The sequence below is a fragment of the Mercenaria mercenaria genome, chromosome 18, assembly GCF_021730395.1.
Source record: "Mercenaria mercenaria strain notata chromosome 18, MADL_Memer_1, whole genome shotgun sequence".
NCBI lineage: Eukaryota > Metazoa > Mollusca > Bivalvia > Venerida > Veneridae > Mercenaria > Mercenaria mercenaria.
This window is the reverse complement of record NC_069378.1, coordinates 21,021,308-21,040,855: the sequence shown is the minus strand read 5'-3', so window position 1 is coordinate 21,040,855 and position 19,548 is coordinate 21,021,308. Positions and strand designations below refer to the sequence as shown.

General features: G+C 35.5%; 1 protein-coding gene across 1 annotated transcript in view; it reads right to left on the bottom strand.

Moving 5' to 3' along the window:
- Nucleotides 1-19,548, bottom strand: part of LOC123538949 (ADAM 17-like protease) — a 47,992-nt gene that overhangs the window by 17,817 nt on the left and 10,627 nt on the right. The window contains exons 8-17 of the mRNA XM_053529696.1: nucleotides 19,357-19,440; nucleotides 17,906-18,001; nucleotides 14,877-15,018; nucleotides 13,840-13,950; nucleotides 12,048-12,166; nucleotides 11,454-11,523; nucleotides 10,403-10,538; nucleotides 4,182-4,283; nucleotides 2,868-2,930; nucleotides 2,271-2,347 (exon numbers count right to left, since the gene is read on the bottom strand). Of these exons, the coding sequence (XP_053385671.1) occupies nucleotides 2,271-2,347; nucleotides 2,868-2,930; nucleotides 4,182-4,283; nucleotides 10,403-10,538; nucleotides 11,454-11,523; nucleotides 12,048-12,166; nucleotides 13,840-13,950; nucleotides 14,877-15,018; nucleotides 17,906-18,001; nucleotides 19,357-19,440 (1,000 nt within the window). The remainder of the gene's footprint in view (nucleotides 1-2,270; nucleotides 2,348-2,867; nucleotides 2,931-4,181; nucleotides 4,284-10,402; nucleotides 10,539-11,453; nucleotides 11,524-12,047; nucleotides 12,167-13,839; nucleotides 13,951-14,876; nucleotides 15,019-17,905; nucleotides 18,002-19,356; nucleotides 19,441-19,548) is intronic.

The following is a 19,548-nucleotide window of genomic DNA, read 5'->3' as shown; positions in this document are numbered from 1 at the left end:
ACTTGTGAGTGAAGTACTCACTTTTTTCCTTAGCCTGTGCTTTATTTGGTCATATTTGATCAAGAAATAAAGAACTTACGCCACTTTGAAGAATCGAATCGACGGAATTTGGCTTGCCGTCTTAGCCATAAAATGACGTCAAAGTCACGTGGTATGGGCACACTGTATTTAACTCACACAGTCAGTTCTAGTACAATATTGCTTGTTTTGACTAAACATTGCACTAGGAGCTTGATTTATTTTTTGCTGGGCTAATTTTAGAATATGAAATGATCAAACTGTTTTGAAATTGTATTCATAGATCTAACTAAAAGGTGTTTGGTTTTGGCAGTGATTAGGAAATTAACTGGAAAAAATACTCAGAATTACAATTTACAGTCAGTAATCACATTATATAAATTCACAAGAATGAGAAATTAGATTAACAAGGACAAGAAAGCAGATCCACTGATCTTTTCAGTTGGTTTGTTTTATAATTTGATAGGCTTGAAAAAAAATTAATAGATTTAAACAAAGAAGTGACTTTTTCCGTAAAATCTTAGTCTAGTGCTTAAACCTGTTAAAGTAACTATTAGCTGGTCAAACCCATTATATTTGATGTAACTTTGTAGATTCCAATATTTTTATACCTCTTATCAGAACTGGAATGCATTTATGAAGTTAAAGAAGAGGTGTTATTTATTGTGAAACATGGACATTTGTCAATATTGTAGCCGCAAAACCTGGGACTCAACCATATTTGGCTGGGACTCAACATGTTTGGGAGTACTGAGTCCCAGGGACTCAGTGAAATTTTCAGAAAACGCGAACACTGCTAGAAGTATGTTCTGGAACTATATTTTGTCTTTCGCTGGATGTTACGCAAGCTTTGTAAGCCTGCGCAATTCATAAAATGCACAGCGCAATAAATTTGTTATTTGCGCAATGATTTTAAAGATTATTTTTTGAAACAGACAGGGTAACAAATGGATAATTTGGCTAATAAGTTAATATGCAGTTTTTATTTGAATTTGTGAACATCATATTTGCTATTTTGTGACAAAAGGGCATAAAATTCGTCACCATAATCATATGCGCAAATGTATTACCAAATCCCACAGAATCGTTATGCGTGTTTATGCTTAATGAGTTACCGCGGAAGAAAATACGTGGCTTTATTTGAGTATTGCACAATTACAAGTCATAAATGTGACAGATTACATCGTATATTGGTCATAGCAAATAGGATTGACATAAATGAACTTCATTCGATCAATGAACTCTTTGAAATTAGAGACAATCTAATGGAACTACATCACTTCGCTGTGTTGTGAGGCCATTTAAGAATGAGAAATCGGGCGATAGCAAGGACTCGTCTAACGCTTGACAGCATTTAGCCGACTCAAAAATGTTTGTTTCTGTGAAATAAATATTATTTGTTTAATATTTTATGTTATGTACTTAAAAACCATATTACATGTTTGTGTACAGCTTATCACCACATTTGATTTCATCAGTCATCTCACCACTGTTCCTGTATTCTACACCAGAATAGACTAAAAAACTGTCTGGTGGAATGAAAAGACCTTATACACCCACTTAAATATAAGTGATACATAAAATAAGCTACAACAAATAAAACTGAAAATTATTATATAAAGTTACTGGACGAAAATTTTTATAACATTGGTTAATTTTCAGCTATTTAGTATATATTAATTTATTTTAGGTCGACTGCGAAGCAAGTTCTACAACTTATATTAAACACTCTCGGCTCCTCAATCCTGATGGAATTCATCGCAGCGAGGAATGAGAGAAACCAGAGTGCCAAGCAAGGGAGCTACTGGTACCAGTTTTCACGTATTTGGTATGACGCAGCCGGAGATCGAACCTACCACCTCCTGCACTCAAAGCAGAAGCTCTACCACAAGACTATCTCAACCACTACCACCATCTCTCCTCCCAAGAAAAAAAACATTAGGGGTCAACTACTGACCACAGGCAATCATCCATGTAGTTTGAAAACTTCAGGCCAAATCATTTTTAGCCATTGAGGAAATACATTTCATTCTCAAGGTCATTGTGACCCTGATACATTCATTGTGACCTTGATTTTTGACCTACTTACTACAAAAACAGTTGGTGTCATCTACTTATCACTGGCAATTATCCTATGAAAGTTGACAGCCACTGGCCACAGAACTTTACATTTACTGACCAGGCCCAACTGACCGACATATACAGAACAATATGCCACTTCATTTTCAGAGTTAGGGGTAAATGTAACTTACCAGTATCACAGACACAGGAGTTGGTATTCAACATGTATTCACAGAATGGTATACAAACACCAGTTTGACAAAATCCTCTGTAATTGAAATAAGCATATAAATATAGAAACTCTATCTCTGCCTAACGTTTGCTAAAATTTTGACTACTTAAAGGAGTCTGCCTCCATATTTATATCAGCAATTTGCCCGAAACTTAGAAAAAATGCTCATTTAGTATTTATCATGAAAGTTCATATATCAAAAAACTTCAAAAGACTTTTTCAAACCATAAATAACATTAACATTCTTCGAGAGCATTTCCAGGCATGTTTTACTTACTTTAACTAAAATCATTAATATTCGTGGGGGACTACTTTTCATGGATTTCGTGGTTGAGTCAATCCATGAAATTTAATGCCAACGAACAAGTAAAATTCCCATTCATTTTATGTTCAAAAGTTGAAATCCATGACCTCATATTCCCACGAAATTGCTGTTATGACCAAAACCATGAAATTTCATGCCCACGAAATTAAATGATTTTATTGTTTAGGAGGATATCTGATATTTCCAAGCCAATGAACAGCATTAAGTTTAAATAATTATTAAACTACATACCCTTCTATACACTGTGTACCGTCAGGCTTGTTTGGAGCTGTAGGGCAGTCAAAACTAACCCCAGTGATAGCAGTCAAGGAAAAACTACTACAGACATTTTGATTACTCGGAACAATGTTATAAAAATTCAACAGTAACATTTTCTAATTGTTGTCAAAGGAATAAATAGTACACCGTTCTATTCTGGTACCCAGCACTACTAAAATTATCCACAGTTGATAGGACCCCAAGACCTGCTTTCCATTGTCTCAAATATTTATCACAACTGTTCTGTCTGCACCGTGCTTCATTTCGAACAGTCTACACACATTCTAATCATTCCAGAACACTATTCTTTTTCACTCCATTGACTTAGATTGTGTGCAGAATGTTCAGAATAGTCACAGGAATATGACCATAGCCTAATCAGTATGTAAATACAATGCTTCCTGAACCAAAAAGTAGTCTTTATCTTCATCTACAGGTGGTCTATTATTATGCACTTAAAACTGGAAATGAAATTAACATTATTTAGAGCCAGGTGATCTTAAACACAGCTTAACCCTTATCATGCTGGACACGATTGATTCTGCCTTTGCGACAAGTGTAGATCATGATCAGCCTGCACATCCATGCAGTCTGATCAAGATCTGCACTGTTCACCATTCAGTCTGTATCTTTTTTGGTAAGCACCCCTTTAGACAGTTAATGGTACTGTCCAAAATGAAAGATGGACAAGTTCATTATAGAAATTTAGCAGGATAAGGGTTAAACATATAAAAATGATCTAAATTGTGTTGTGTGACTGTAAACTCGACTAAAAAAGGCTATGAAATAATTATGTAAAGTTTATCCACCTTCATGCCATATTTGTTGACCAGAATAAAGTACTTATACATTGGAAACTGCAGTGACCTCTACATATTTCAAAAAATCTTGAAAGAAATTTGAGTTTGTACTTATACATGTAGTTCAACAAATGGCAACTGCACTGAGAGTTATTTAGAAACTATATTACTGTTTAAAACATTCTCCAACTGAAAACTACCAACAGTATTTTATCTAAGATTAATTTGCTCAAGTTTAAGCAAAATCCAACAAAAAATCTAATTAGAATGAGTTGTCTGGAAACGAGTAAAAAATGATCAAAACAAGTCCCATAACTGCAAAAATTCATACAACAAACTGAAGAACATTCAAACACTATACACAACTATTTTTTATCTTACAATGATAAGCTCATAACCATGATAAAAATTTACCAGTGTTACTATGTGCCAATTTACATAAGTTTAATTTTTTTATGTTTTAATAAAGTAGTTAATAAAAGGATATTTGCATCTGGAAGCATTTTGACATAATCCGTCAATATCACCTTGGCACACAAAATTGGCTGATGCCAGCTGACATTGTTCACAACATGCAGAATTAGCTGGGCTGAAAAATAAAACAATTATAGTTTAAAAGAATGAATCAAATCTTGGATAAAAAATGTGCAATGTTAATTTATTTTCTCAAGAATTTAGAAGAAAGAAGACTAAGAACAAGATTTAATTGAAATATAAGAGAAGGGGAGCAGTGGTTTAGTGGATCAGGTGTTGCCCGCACAAACAAAGGGGTCATGGGTTACAGCCCAAAAAACATACAAAGTTACTTCCTGAAGATTTTAGAAGAAAACATCCTAAACAAACAAATTTGATGAATTGGTATCCCCCGGCGAAAGGGTCTGTGGTGAGGAATGGCAAAAAAATATACCCGACAAAAAGTTAAGGATGTTACTAAGAAGCAAATAATTTCATTAGTCAAGAACAATTTAACAGAAAACGGATGTTTTAAGTGTACCTAATAGATGTATGTTATGTTGATCCTGACTAATGTGTAATAAGCTTAGCTTTTAGAATTATATGTAGTTATTTGAAATGTGAGCTTGAAGTGTAACTAGAATGAAATATTGTATTCGAGTAGTTTGGCACTAAGTGTCACTGTTTAAGATGTACATTTGAACTTAAAAGAACAGATGTTAGTCTCGAGGAACCCCAGATGGACCTTGCATTTCACTGCAAAGTAAATGTTTTTGCAGTTTATGATAGGTATGGGTATGCATGTTAATAATCCGACTGATGACAAAATGTCATCCTTGGGCAACTCTCAGAATGCAAGATGGCGTCCAAGATGGCGGCTACGACTCAGATTACCAGTTTATAGGACATACTAGTTGGTGATAAATGCCTTTGGTTTTCATTTAGAACATCAAACTTCACAAAAACTTTATAAAATGCATGTATAAACCTTTAATACTAAGATTGTTAGATAATTATGAGATATTTTACCTTAAATTAAGGTACAACCGCTTCACTACTTAAAGCTGAAATTCTTTTATTTTGGTATCTCACGTATGAATACAAAATAATGACAAAATTTAAAATATGAAACTTATTTATCTTTCTTGTATTACTTAACAGCTTATACACAATCTAAATATTATTCAGTGCTCAAAATTGTCCTATATTATGATATAATAATGGTTGAAAACAAGGCCGCGGTTCTACCTTAACATGAAATACAAATGATTATAATTATCATATTTGCACATTTTATCTATTAAATGAACAAATGCATAAAAGTCAATGTTTTTTTTTACCTGTAAGTATTAACTTCTATTTTATACATATTTCAATGAAGAAGATTTGTAAATGTTTAGTAGCAGAACAGTAGCTTCCCTTTGTTAGGTTATGCCATTTAAAAAATAAATGTAAACATGCTCTTAGAAAATATGAACCTTGTTTCACCCTAAATTTAGTTAAGTTAGCAACAGTAAAGTTTCAAATATGTTTCAAATATGCTTATATATTAGAAGTAACAAGCTTTTAAATGGTTTGCACAAATGAAATGTATTATTTAAGGAGCTATATCTCTAATTTTATAAAGGATTGGTTAAATGCCGTCCAAACCGTTCCTTTTGCCTGTTCGAGGATCATCATCATCATCATATTTGCCCTAGTGTAACCGATGGAATCTACTGTGCCTTTCTTCGAGCTGAGCACTTTGATTGCTTTTCCCTTTCCAATACCTTGATAGCATGGCACAGTATCACATCCAGATCGTGCATGAATAGCTGGAAGTTCAGAAACAATATCTGTATGAGCATCTACAGTTGCATTTATGTCGATGACTGTCCTTCCCTGCACTGGAGACTCCACTGTAATTCGATTTTTTATTCTCTGTTTCCTGATATGATATAGTGTAAGGATAAACACATCTGAGTCATCAGCTATGATAGTTGTCCCCTTTATAGTGGATTCTCCTGCGCCCTGGACCACTTGTTCAACAATTATATTATCAGCCTCTTCATGGCTTGTGTCGTATCTTGACACTCTAATTTCAGTAGGTGTTTCGTCTTCTCCTGTAACGACCAACTTACATAGTACACCTCTGACTGAGGGAGGAAATGGTACGTTCTTGGAAAGATCTTCGCAAATAAGGGTTATCAACTTCCTCTTGTTCTCTGCAACTGTGAGGACCTCGCCTTGTGGAGGTATCTCCATTCCCGGGCCCAGTCTGTGTATTTGAGTAGGCACAACTGGTCTTTTCTCAGCACAATCTGATCTGGTAGCACTTTTCGTGCTTTAGTCACGGTATCTGTCGAAAATGAGGTACACATTGTAATCAGTCAGCTTTCTTTCGATGTATTTTCTGAACTCCATCAATAGTCTTTGACAGTACCAGTCTTTGGCCAACTGACGGTGTATCAAACCGCTGATCCATCTATTACCACACTTTCTATCTGCTTTAAGGACTTTTTTTTACCCGTTTTCCCAGACATGGCTGTTGGAACTGGTGCTAATTCATAGGACAAAACGTTATATAAGTCAATGGCTCTACCACTGGCTTGTTAACCAATCACTCTGGTGTAAATCAACTCTGTGTCAAACAACCGTTCCTCACCTGTATTCAGAGATTTCTTACTCACTGTGTCTTCACTGATCGCTTGATTGTTTCGTGAAATGACCCTGGCCGCCAATTTTCAAACTCTTCCATTTGGTTTCTGCCTATAGGCTTTATCACTATTGTTCATGATTGGTTAACAAGCCAGTAGTAGAGCCATTGACTTATATAACGGGATACATGGAGGCAAGATTACATAAATAGGAAATGGATTTTGGCTCAGTTATGGCATCTTTTTATGCCTCCGAGGGGAGGTATATTAGTTTTTAACTGTTCGTCCGTTTGTTCGTTCATCACGTCTTATTTGCGAAGATCTTCTGAGAACATATCATTTCCTCCCTCAGTCAGAGGTGTATGACGTAAGTTGGTCGTTACAGGAGAAGACGAAATATCTACTGAAATTACAGTGTCAAGATACGACATGAAGACATGCAGAGGCTGATAATGTAATTGTTCAACAGTGGTCCAGGTCGCAAAAGAATCCACTATAAAGGGGATAACAAAACAGATATTGTTTCTAACTTTCAGCTGTTCATGCACTATCTGGATGTGACGCTGTGCCATGCTATCAAGGTATTGGAAACGTTACAAAAAGCAATCAAAGAAATGCACAGTAAATTCCATCGGTTGTTAAAGAATCAACAAATTTCATTTCATCTTGTAATGGTGTGGAAGAGTCAAACACAATGTCAAATGCAAGGATTTAAGTATGGTAAAAAAAGTGGGAAAGTCAGCAGTTTCTGCCCCAAAGATCGAAACACTTCCTCCAACAACTGAGTCCATTCGGGAAAACATGAAAAGAGCTCACTTTCAAGCGTGTGTGTGGAAACATGCAGTTGATCCTGATCCTCCAGCACTTGATCCAGTCGATTATGAGTGGAACAAAGACGAAGAACAGTAATCACTGGTGCCAATTTTACTGCCAAGTGAAATTCAGTATGCACCTGAGGATGTACTAGGATTGATTAGGTGTTAATGTGAGAGCGAGACGCCTTGTTCCAATTTGCATTGTTGCTGTATTAGTTCACGTCTCTCTTGCACTGTGTTCTGTGCATGAAGTGGAGAAGGCGTGTGTTGTTACAAACAAACTAATTAGGCGTGTGTTGTAATGAACAAACTACATTATATCATAGTTCATTTGAACTTTGAAGGTTTGGAAACTGCGTTTAGCAGCAGATATTGTCCATGGATATGAACGAACAATTTGCATCAATAGCATATACAAGACTGATAATTATTCTTTTTACCTACATTTGCCTTGGTTTTAAGATAACAAGTTATAGATCTAATTAACAAAAACATTCCTGAAACTGATGTATTTCTTTTCCATATTATGACGTATACAAAATTTAAAATTTACGAATTTTCGTCATACAAACCATTTTATTAATCTTTTTCTCGTATTTACCATAAGATTTATAATTTCCTTGACTAAATTGCGTTCATATATCAAGTAATTGATAAATTATATAAAATCTTTCAATTTATCCATAAATAAGTCATTCTAAAATGATTAATTTACATTTTACCTTAGATACATTATACAAATTAAGATTTGATCAATTTGGCGGCCATCTTGGACGCCATCTTGATTTCAGAGAATTGCCCAAAGATGACAATTTGTCATCAGTCGGATCATAAACTAAAATGTCTCTGCTATTCATATCTGTAAAAACATTTACTTTGCAGTGAACTGCACGTTTGTGGTGATATTTTAGGTTCCACCCCTGGACTATGTCCTTAAGAGAGCGCAATCAAGTAAGAAATCTGGAATGTTGGTGGTGGCGGGGTGGGTGGGTGTGGTTACAACTTCACGAAGTTAAACATTCATGGAAGGTTTGAAAAATGTCTTTTAAAAGGAATGGATTTTTTTTGGTTTTTTTTTGGGGGGGTGGGTGACTGGGGGTGGGGGACCAGGTGAGGGTACAAAACTTCACATCTCGATAATGAATATTGATAGAAAATAAAAAATGAAAAACAAACAAAACATTTGTGGGGGGAGGGAGGGATGCATAATCGCGGTGGTGGGGATGACTGGGTGGAGAAGTGAGGTGGGGGGAGGGTACAACTTTGCATGTTGATAAATACTTATGGAAGGTTTGAAAAAAATTATTAAAAAGGAATGAAAAAACAAAACTGTGGGAGGATGGGCGGGTGGGAGGGGTGACCAGGGCAGTGGGGGTGACTGGGTGTGGGAACACAACTTCACATGTTTATAATAAATGTCCATGGGAAAAAATGAAAGAAGTTTAATAAAATTCTACCAATTTGTTACTGTAGGCTTACTTATTTTAGCGGTGTACTAATAACAGCGCTTTTAGCGCTATCGCACGTGCGCTAATTCATGTCTGCGCATTAATTCGTCCAAGCATTTTCATGTACATTTTCATTTGATGATGTTTTCTTCGAACTTTTGCAAATAAATACTCTTGACTGTTTGCACTAGTTACACTGCTTGCTAATATTTAAAGGTTCGTATGATATTCCTGTTTATTGTTCATATTATAATTTTAAATATATCATCATACAAAATAAAATATTTAAGCTTGTAGTTTGTGTTTTTTCTCATTTGATCAAGTTGTTATCGGTTTCCGTATCACCTTCGGGCATGTCCATTGTTGCAGTCGCTCGTTTACGGAAAGGTGTGAACGTTTGTATTAAGACACAATGCATGTAGGACAAAGGAGATTCAATGATTAAAATGTGTGACAATCTCGTTTTATTTCAGCAGTTATAACTAGTATACAGAATATATAACACGCAAATTATTATAATTAAATACAAGAAGAGATTTACGGTATAACACTTAAGTAAATAATTTAAAATAAATCCTACTTTCTTTAGCCCGCCAACAGTGAAAAAAGTTGATTTCATAATCAGTATGACGCATAATTACAGCAGAAATACATTACATAAAAATTGCCGACGGTTAAGTTTATTTCTGAATATTTTCGTGAATCTCCGTAAATCTCTGATAGCCTCATCTCGGACAGCGCTAAAATTAGAAATTAGCGGTCTCGCGAGAGCGCTAAATCATGTCCGCTCATTAATTAGATATTTCACCAAAAATTGCGTTTGCGCTGAATTTTTGCCGTGCTAATAAATGTACGCCTACAGTAGTTTGTTATGTATAAGTATATGGATTTTTAAACAATTAAAGGGCAATAACTCTGTTACAAAAGAGATCCTGATGAAATTGTGTGTGCATTACCACATTAAGGTGATCTAAATTCAGTTTAAGTTTCATAGTTCTAGGTCAAATATGTCACAAGTTATGAAGCAGAAATTGCCATATTTATAGTACCCTATATAGATAACACTAGAAACTTCTAAGGGCCATAACTCTGGTGTTACTTGGGCAATCTGACTGAAACTTGATGGGCCACATTTCCCTATTGTGGTGAACATGTACATTTAGTTTTATTTAAATATTCCCAACCACTTCCTAGATATGGCTCCGGACGGATGGACAACGGCAAAAATTTATCCCTCCGCCTTTGGCGGGGGATAATAACTTTCTCAGAATTTCCGGAGAAAACATACTAAAGTGTAATCAGAACAGGAGAGTTGAGAGTAAAAGAAAATACACATGACAGCAAGTTCATGTTTACCTGCACTGAGCCCCTGGAATTAATGTGCAAGTAGTGGTACAACAGTCTCCACCCCCAAGTTTCCCTAGCAACCCTTCATCACACTCCTCACCAGCGTCAATACGACTGTTCCCACATAAACTTTCCTCTGAAGCAACTGTTAGAAAACAAATTAAAGTTGAGTAGTAGTAAAATACTGTAAACTGGCTACAATTGAGAAGTGCCATGAGGAAACCAACATAGTGGCTTTGCGACCAGCATGGATCCAGACCAGCCTGCGCATTCGCGCAGTCTGGTCAGGATCCATGCTGTTCACTAACAGTATCTCTAATTTCAATAGGCTTTGAAAGCGAACAGCATGGATCCTGACTAGACTGCGCGGTTGCGCAGGCTGGTCTGGATCCATGCTGGTCGCAAAGCCACTATGTTGGTTTTCCCATGGCACGGCTCATTTCATGAATTCATGATTTCATATTTAGCCGTCTTATATTCCTATAGTTAAAAAGTTGCAATCTGGACAAAGTTTTATCTAATACTCACACTTGTATTAAATCTACTTGTCATGAAATCTGCAAATATGGGCAAAAAGTACAACACTCAAAAATATTACCAAATCCACAGTAAAACAAACTGTTTTTTTTTTTTTTTTTATTTGGACTGATTTTCAGCAGTATCATGTTTTATTACATATTTACTGATTTTGTAGATGTTGGTTTCCACATTAATGGAATGGTTAACCTCACTGATTTTGAATCACTAGACCCCAAGCATTTTCGGTCTAAGCCTGCCTGACAGAATTCTTTCAAGGGAAGAACATATCTGGATGCCCATGCACACCTATAAAAATTTCAGGAGGTACACCTATGATATTCCATGATCATCAAAGCGCCATAAAGATGCCATACGATCTTAGCTGTGTAGACTTCAGACTAACAAACCACATTTTTAAATGTCTCATGACAACACTGTACATGAATATGTGTACACATGTGCACAGAAGCTCTGGTTAGAGACTACAAAAAGTCCTACATGTGTACAGAAGCTTTGGTTAAGAGACTACAAAAAGTCTTACCTTCAAAACAGGAGGCAGCTTTGTTATTTAACACAGCATTTATAGAACTACGGCTGCAGCTAGAGAAGTCCTGAAATAAAACATGATGTATTCATGAAAAATATCTACAGAATAACACTGCTTGAGCACCAATGGCTAAATTACTTGGACTACCTACAACAGTTCATGTGGTACTCAGCTGGTTTTCTTTTTCTTTTCTTATGTTTAGATTGGTAAAACTCAGGCCAGTATTTCCCAGGGGCGGGAATGGATAATACCTGAATTTACTGGGAAATACTGCAAAAATGACTCCAAATTCAAAAGAAAATGCTGTTTAATGTGGCAAAAACATCAAGTAACTTAGTGATAATTAATATTCACATGAACAAATGTATAAGAAACTTAGCACATAACACTTAATACAGTTTGCTGTAGGTAAATAGACTTTCAATCTAAAAACCTCCACACTGGATACAAGATTACTGGATTACTCAAGTATATACAAATTTTATGACTATTATTACTCAATTACTGCACTAAAATAGCATTAACGCTGACAAAACAAACAAACAAGGTACCCTGTGTTTCTGAAAACGAAGCAATACAAAATCTTACATCATTGTTTGGATCCTCTCCTGTGACAGAGTATGCATACATTAGATATTTTCCGTCCCCTAAAATACTTCCCGGAGAACAGTCGCCTGAGGGGTCATGTTCACTTCCCCAGCTATGTCCTGTCAAATAAGAAAAAATCTATAGATTATTTCAGATTGTTCCCATACTTATATAATCAATATGATGTTGATTGTTGTGAAAGAAAGTTTAATTGTTAAACTGAGTTCCACAATGTATCACTTGCCCCAGTTTCAAGCCTCAAACAGGTCACGTGGCAACCATGTTTTTCAACAAATAAAAATGATGTCTGTAAGTCTGGTAGAGGCTCATCATTCTGTCAGGTATGACCACGTAAAATTATTCTCAACTCTTACCAGCAGTTCCAAATAAAATTTTTAAATTGTCCAACATGTACATATGGACAAAATAAGCCCCATCCATTATTATATAATAGCCATATCGTTGATGAATTAAAACAGCTTGAACTATTTGGGTAGATATACAATGCTTCTGCTGTGAATTCAAAAAAACATAAGAAAAATTGGTATCAAGTAAACTCAACTAATCTCCTTCTAATAAGGTTATAACTGAGATAAAATGTATACTTACCAAACTCTGCATGTTGTACATGAAAAAGAAGAAAATTGTAAATGTTAATACATTTATACAGGATATTTATTTGCTTCTATGTGTAATCAAAATACTGTGAAATCATTTAATTTTGTGGGCATAAAATTTCATGGTTTTGGTCAAAACAGCAATTTCATGGGAATATGAATTCGTGGATTTCAACTTTTGAACATAAAATGAATGGGAATTTTACATGTTCGTTGGGATTAAATTTCGTGGATTGACACAGCCATGAAATCCATGAAAATTAGTCCCCCACGATTATTAATGATTTCACAGTAGTTTTCATAGTCGTTGGATACCAGATGCAATATTCATGATATCACAAGTAAAAATGTAAGATCTGGAATTCATCAGAGAAAGATAGTTTAATGTTATATGCAAATCAAACAATTTCTCTTTTTATTTTATGCCTTTTCACTAATTTGAACCAAAATTTACATGTTTTACCCAGGCAACATCACATGTAACATTGTTAATATCGGAAACTGTCAATTACTTTTATGAAGTTGGATTTATGTTACATTTCTATAAGGAGGACAGTTCATTAACCCTTATCCTGCTAAATTTCTATAATGAACTTGTCCATCTTCCAACTTGGACAATACTATTAACTGTTTAGAGGGGTGTTTACCAAAAAGATAGTGACTGAATGGTGAACAGAGCAGACCATGATCAGACTGCACAGATGTGCAGGCTGATCTTGGTCTGCACTGGTCGCAAAGGCAGAATTACTCGCCGGCAGCAGGCTAAGGGTTAATATTATGTTCTTGAAGAAAATTATGTACATGTAAGCACTGAGGTACATGTTTGATCTACAGGAGTACATACACAAACTCAATGACGAACAGTGAACATCTTAACCTTTACCCTACTAATTCTAAAATGGACTGGTCCATCATTCAAATTGGTAAGTACCATTTATTACTCGAAGGGGTGTTCACTGAAAATTTACTGACTGAATAGCAAACAGTGCAGACCATGATCAGACTGCACTGATCTTGGTCTGCACTGGTCACAAAGACAGAATCATCTGCCATCAGCAGGCTGAAGGTTAGTATGTTAACCATGGTTAAGAACTGTGAGCTTTATAGAAATTTCATATTTTTTAACATTTTTGCATTCCACCGAACATGGAGACAACAGAAGGCAAGAGACATACCATGACCAGTGACAAGAGACTGTTGTGTGAAACTGACTGTAGATCCTGCCCCGTTCTTTGACGAAGTCCATCCAATGTTGTAAATGGAAGTCACTCCATTAGTAGACCGAGCTGAAAAAAAAACAAGTTCATCATCATATCTTTACAAATAAACAACCATTGAACTAAAAAATTGCTATACAGCATCCTTTACAGTGTGTCAAAATACATGTTTACGTTATCTCATTTAACACTAAGTGGTCCAGTGCACTAAAATGCAATCTTAATAAATGTGTGTTTTCATACTGGTCCAGTATTACATTGTACTGACCCTGTCATTTAAGATAGCAACCATATTTCACACTCATTAACATTTACGCTGCTAAATTTCTAAAATGAACTGGCTGTCCATCATTCACTTTGGTTCCACTTATTAATCAAAGGGGTGTTCACTGAAAATATACTGACGGAATAGTAAACAGTGCAGACCATGATCAGCCTGCATGTCTTAGTCTGCACTGGTCGCAAAGGCAGAATCACTTGCCGCCAGCAGGCTAAAGGTTAAAATACAAAATACAGTCAAATCTTGACAACTTAGAGACTTCATCTATTAGAAGTTTGTGAAACTTGGCCAACTCAAAGACACTTCTGTCAAACATTAACATTTGTTGAGGACTAATTTTTGTGCATTGCCTGAATGCATCAATCCACAAAATTAACCCTTACCTTGCTTAATTTCTATAATGAACTTGTCCATCTTTCAATTTGGACAGTACCATTAACTGTTTAAAGGAGTGCCTTCCAAAAAGATACTGACTAAATGGCAAACAGTGCAGATTTTGATCAGACTGCATGGATGTGCAGGCTGATCATGATCTACACTGGTCGCAAAGGCAGAATCAATCGTGCCTAGCATGGTAAGGGTTAAATCCGAAATGACCGAACAAAATTCCAATGCATTTTATCTTTGAAAGTTGAAAATTTCAAATTCCTACCCACATGAAATAGCCCTTTAATGGCCATGTAATTAAATAATTTCACAGTAACTCTGAACTCACTTGGGGAGCAGATCCCTCCAGCTGTACCAACCCTTGAGTTAGCAATGTATGCTAATCCCAAAACACTACTTGGCATTGGTTCGGCTGTAAACAAATGAGCCAAACAGTAGCCGATGCCATATTCTGAGGTTTTCCCAAATGCCTGGAAAGAAAAGGAATTTTATTGGTCAGTTACAAATATAAACAACTACCAAACATTAGCTGGTGCCATATTCTGTGCTTTTGCCAAATGCTTGGAGAACAAGATGCCCACAGGCAACATGTCGAGCCCGCCAGCTGTCAAAAGGACTGGGAGTGCAAAAAAAAATCTAAGTCCACACAAAAATCCTTACCAATAGAGATAGGTTATAATACACCTCAGAACTGGAGGTAACATGCATGTTGTACTACAGAAAAGTGGTCTTGATTTTTCCATTCCACCAGTAATAAAAAAGTTACAATATAAGCTATTTATAGTAACAACAAAGGGAAGTTATTCTAGGTTCTTGCGCAGGACACTCCGTCTCATGATGGTGAACAATTGTGCCAAGTTACATCAAAATCCCTCTAATCATGAAACAGAAATGCTCCGGACAAAGTCATTCTTGTATCTGACCTTTGACCTCTAAGTGTGACCTTGACCTTAAACCTAGGGATCTGGTTCTTGCGCATGACACTCTGTCTCATAATGGTGAACATTCAGGCCAAGTTTCATCAAAATACCACCATGCATTAAAAAGAAATGCTCCGAACAAACTCATTCTTCAATTTGTCCTTTGACCTCCAACTGTGACCTTGATCTTTGAGATAGGAACATGGGGTTTGCACATGACACTCCTTCTCATTGAGGTTAACATTCTTGCATAAAACCTTTGTTTTTTGCCGATTTCGGGCATGCACAAACAGGGAAAAAACGTGTACAAACAAGAAGATTCTCGTGAGCACGCGCTGTTGGTGAACGTTTTGAATATGCTGTTGCGGGTCCAACGTAAGCAAATTATGGATCCCGAATCAATTTTGGCCGAAGTCGAAAGGTCCGAGATTTATGAAATCTTTTTATCTGCATTTTTATAAAAAATATCATTTTTCAACCTAACTTTACTTTAACTTGTAATAAGCGCTACCTCTCTTGATACACTACTGAATTGACGTTCCTTATTATTGTATTATTACGAGTATTTGACTCAAAGTAAGTTTACACGCTGCGATTTAACCCCTGAAAATGATAGGTAAACAACATTTACAAAAATACAATTTCGTTTTCCAAATTAATTTGAGTCGAGGAAGTTGACATGCTAACTTTAAATCTTACACTAAAACTTTTAAAAAATGTTTGTGTCTACTTTACACATCTATGCAGTCTACTGATGTAGTGATGGTGTGTAATGTAAAGCATAAACATGACGAAGCATAAAGTTTGAAGGATTTTTCCATAGTTAATGAACATTTGATGAACAGAAGGTATTTAATATATATTTTTCAATTTATTTGTAGATATCACCAACCATGTTTGAGTTTATAAATCCAATCTAAGTTGATTATATCGATGTTGGAAAAATTCAAATTTTTGTGTTTATCAAACTTTGATCGCGATGGGGTGGGGTTCAAAGCAAAATTTTCTAGTTATAGGCCTAGAGATTTCATTTTTAACGATATGAAGAATATAGGTATCGATACCAGTTTCTATTAAACGATAATATTTACATTTAAAAAGCGTAAGGGACAGACTATTAATTTAAACCAAGCAGAATTGTGTTCTGTCAGCACCTCACCTGCAAATTGTGTAAAGACAGGATGCCGTGTATGCCCTTTTTTCATAATTCCGAGCCTCTAAAGCTAAAGTTCCTACCGATATATCGGAAAAAGGGGGAGTCATGCTTATTTTACATATATTTAATATTAAAGAAATTACCACAACAAGAATGTCTGTTCAACATGTATAAAATATGCACTGTTTCTGTATGCCCTGGAAATGCATAAATAAAACATGTGTCCATAACAACCTGAAATGGCCGACTTCGATCGGCTAATGTCAGCTGAATAGTCTTGTTTTTTCGATATTTCCAGCACTTTAGTTGTGTTTTATGCAAGAATAGCGATAACACATGTTTGTTTCGTGAAACAACATCTGTAGACTAGCCACTAGACTGATAATAAATATATTTCTACATTTTTCCTTTTTTTGATGAATTCAATTTCATAGAGACAAAAGCCAGTCTATTTTAGAGATTTTCACAGAGGAATGATGTTGAAATTATCATGATATTGGACATAGGATATAGACTGGCTCAGTTCACTATTTTAATCATAAAAATGTAAAAAGATATATCATAGTCTAGGAGCTAGTCTACAACATCTGCAGAATCCCTCGGGCTCGTGCACCAACCAATCCCTTGGGATTCTGCAGATGTTGTTACACAAAAAAACGTGCGTTAACCCTACATTCATGTCAAATATAAACAAGATTGCTCCATGCATGTCAAAGTTATGGTCCGGACAAAATTGGATGGACGGACGCACGCACATAAAGCAAACCGCCAAAAGTGGCGACTAAGTCGAGCTCACCGCAAGCGGGCTCGACAAAAATATATTGTACTGGTAAGTTACAAACATATAGATAAGCAAATAAGTAGCCTGTGACATATTCCGTGGTTTTACCAAGCCCCTGGAGAAAAAACAATTTTATAGGCCAGTTACCACTATATACACAAGCCAAACAGCTGCTGATGGTATATTCCGTGGTTTGCTACTTATCAAATGCAAATGTTAAACTAGAAATTGTATTAAAATCAAAAGAAATAGACCACTTTTTAAATGCTTTTAATTCAAAGGGAGCTAATAACAAAATTTCATACAGAGTAATATAATACACATTTCCAATAGGGATTTAAATCTGTGTTATGGGTCTTTTTGTTCCTTAAATATTTAACCTCTAACAGAATATAGAAAACTGAAAAATGTCATAAAATGCTGATCAAATGTGACTGACCACCTTTAAAAAATAACTTTATTTCTACCAAAAATCAATGAGAGAGCTGCTTTAAACTAACCTGCAGCAGTTCAGTTGATCCCCAGTCTGTTTTCTGTCTATTATACAAATATGAATTATCGGTCGTAACTGTAGTTGGTCCATCATGAACTACCATCTGTGAAGTAAAACAGATCCATCTGCTTATACACCATATCAAATAATAACAACTTTATATCCCCCACTGAATATGTTGTTTTGTGAATAAGGGGACTATAATTGAGTCGTGCCATGAGAAAACCAACATAGTGGGTTTGCGACCAGCATGAATCCAGACCAGCCTGCGCATCCGCGCAGTCTGGTCATAATCCATGCTGTTCGCTAACAGTTTCTCTAATTGCAATAGGCTTTGAAAGCGAACAGCATGGATCCTGACCAGACTTCGCAGATCCTTGCTGCTCGCAAAGCCACTATGTTGATTTTCTCATGGCATGGCTCATTATTTTGAAAGAGTTTTAATTTCAAAATATATTTATGAATTTTAAAACAATTAAAGGGTAATAACTTTACAGAATAGATCCTAATGAAAGTTGTGAATGTGCAACTGCCCTATAGTGATCTATATTTGTGTTAAATTTCATGGAGATCCATCTATGAATTACATTTTTATGTTGTAAAACAATTAAAGGGTAATAACTCTGAACTTACTAAAGAGATTCTGATGAAAATTGTGCATGCACTACCACCTGTACAGTGATCTAGTTTTGTGTAAAGTTTCATAAAAATCCTGATACTAAGATACAGTCAAAACTGCTCATTTTTTTACCAGATCAAGGGGGAATTTCAGCTTTTACTGGGTCAAGGGGGATATTACTATATGTGAGCAAAGGTCATCTGCTAATTAATAATTATTTAAGGTTTGGTGGTTCTAGTTAAAATATTTTTTTAACTATAACCTTTTTCAATTTCAGATGAACGGACACACAGATGGACAAACAGCCGGACGGACAATGCTAAATCTATATCCCTCCACTTTCTGCTGGAGAAAACAGGATACTGAAAACAGTTCTATTCTATAACTATTTCTGAATAAGGGGACCAGTCTACAAAAGACTTAGCAATGATCATTTCTATGAAATTTGGTCTGCCTAAATGTGGTATCAGAGGAGTTTGTGATATACAGACAGACTGACAGCACAAAATCAATATGCTTCCATACTCGCGGTGGGAGACATCAACTGTGATTCAAAGAAACTGATTTTTTATATTTATTTCTCCTATTATTTGTAGAATATGATATGTAAGAAATGAATCTGTCAGACTAGCAATGTCATTAAGTGCTGACGGGAATATCCTGCTCTCTGGTAACTCAAGCATTTTTACCACATTAACAGTTACCCTCCAGTCAGATTGTCCCAGTCTAACTAACACAAGTGAAAGATTCTTAAAAAAAATCATACTCACTGAATTATAATATTTTGGTGCTTAACAACATCAAAAATTAAAAGGATTAAATTATGCTTCAATACTTACGCCTTTCAACTCAAATCCATAACCGGAACCAGATGAGAAACCAGTTGATTTGTAAATCTGATTCACTCTATTGATGATTTCAGACTGAAAAACAATGGTCAAATAATCATAACAAATTAAACTTTATCAGATTTATATACCATTTAGTATTTCTCCTTTCGTACAATGCAACAATTTTGTCTGTACTTATCA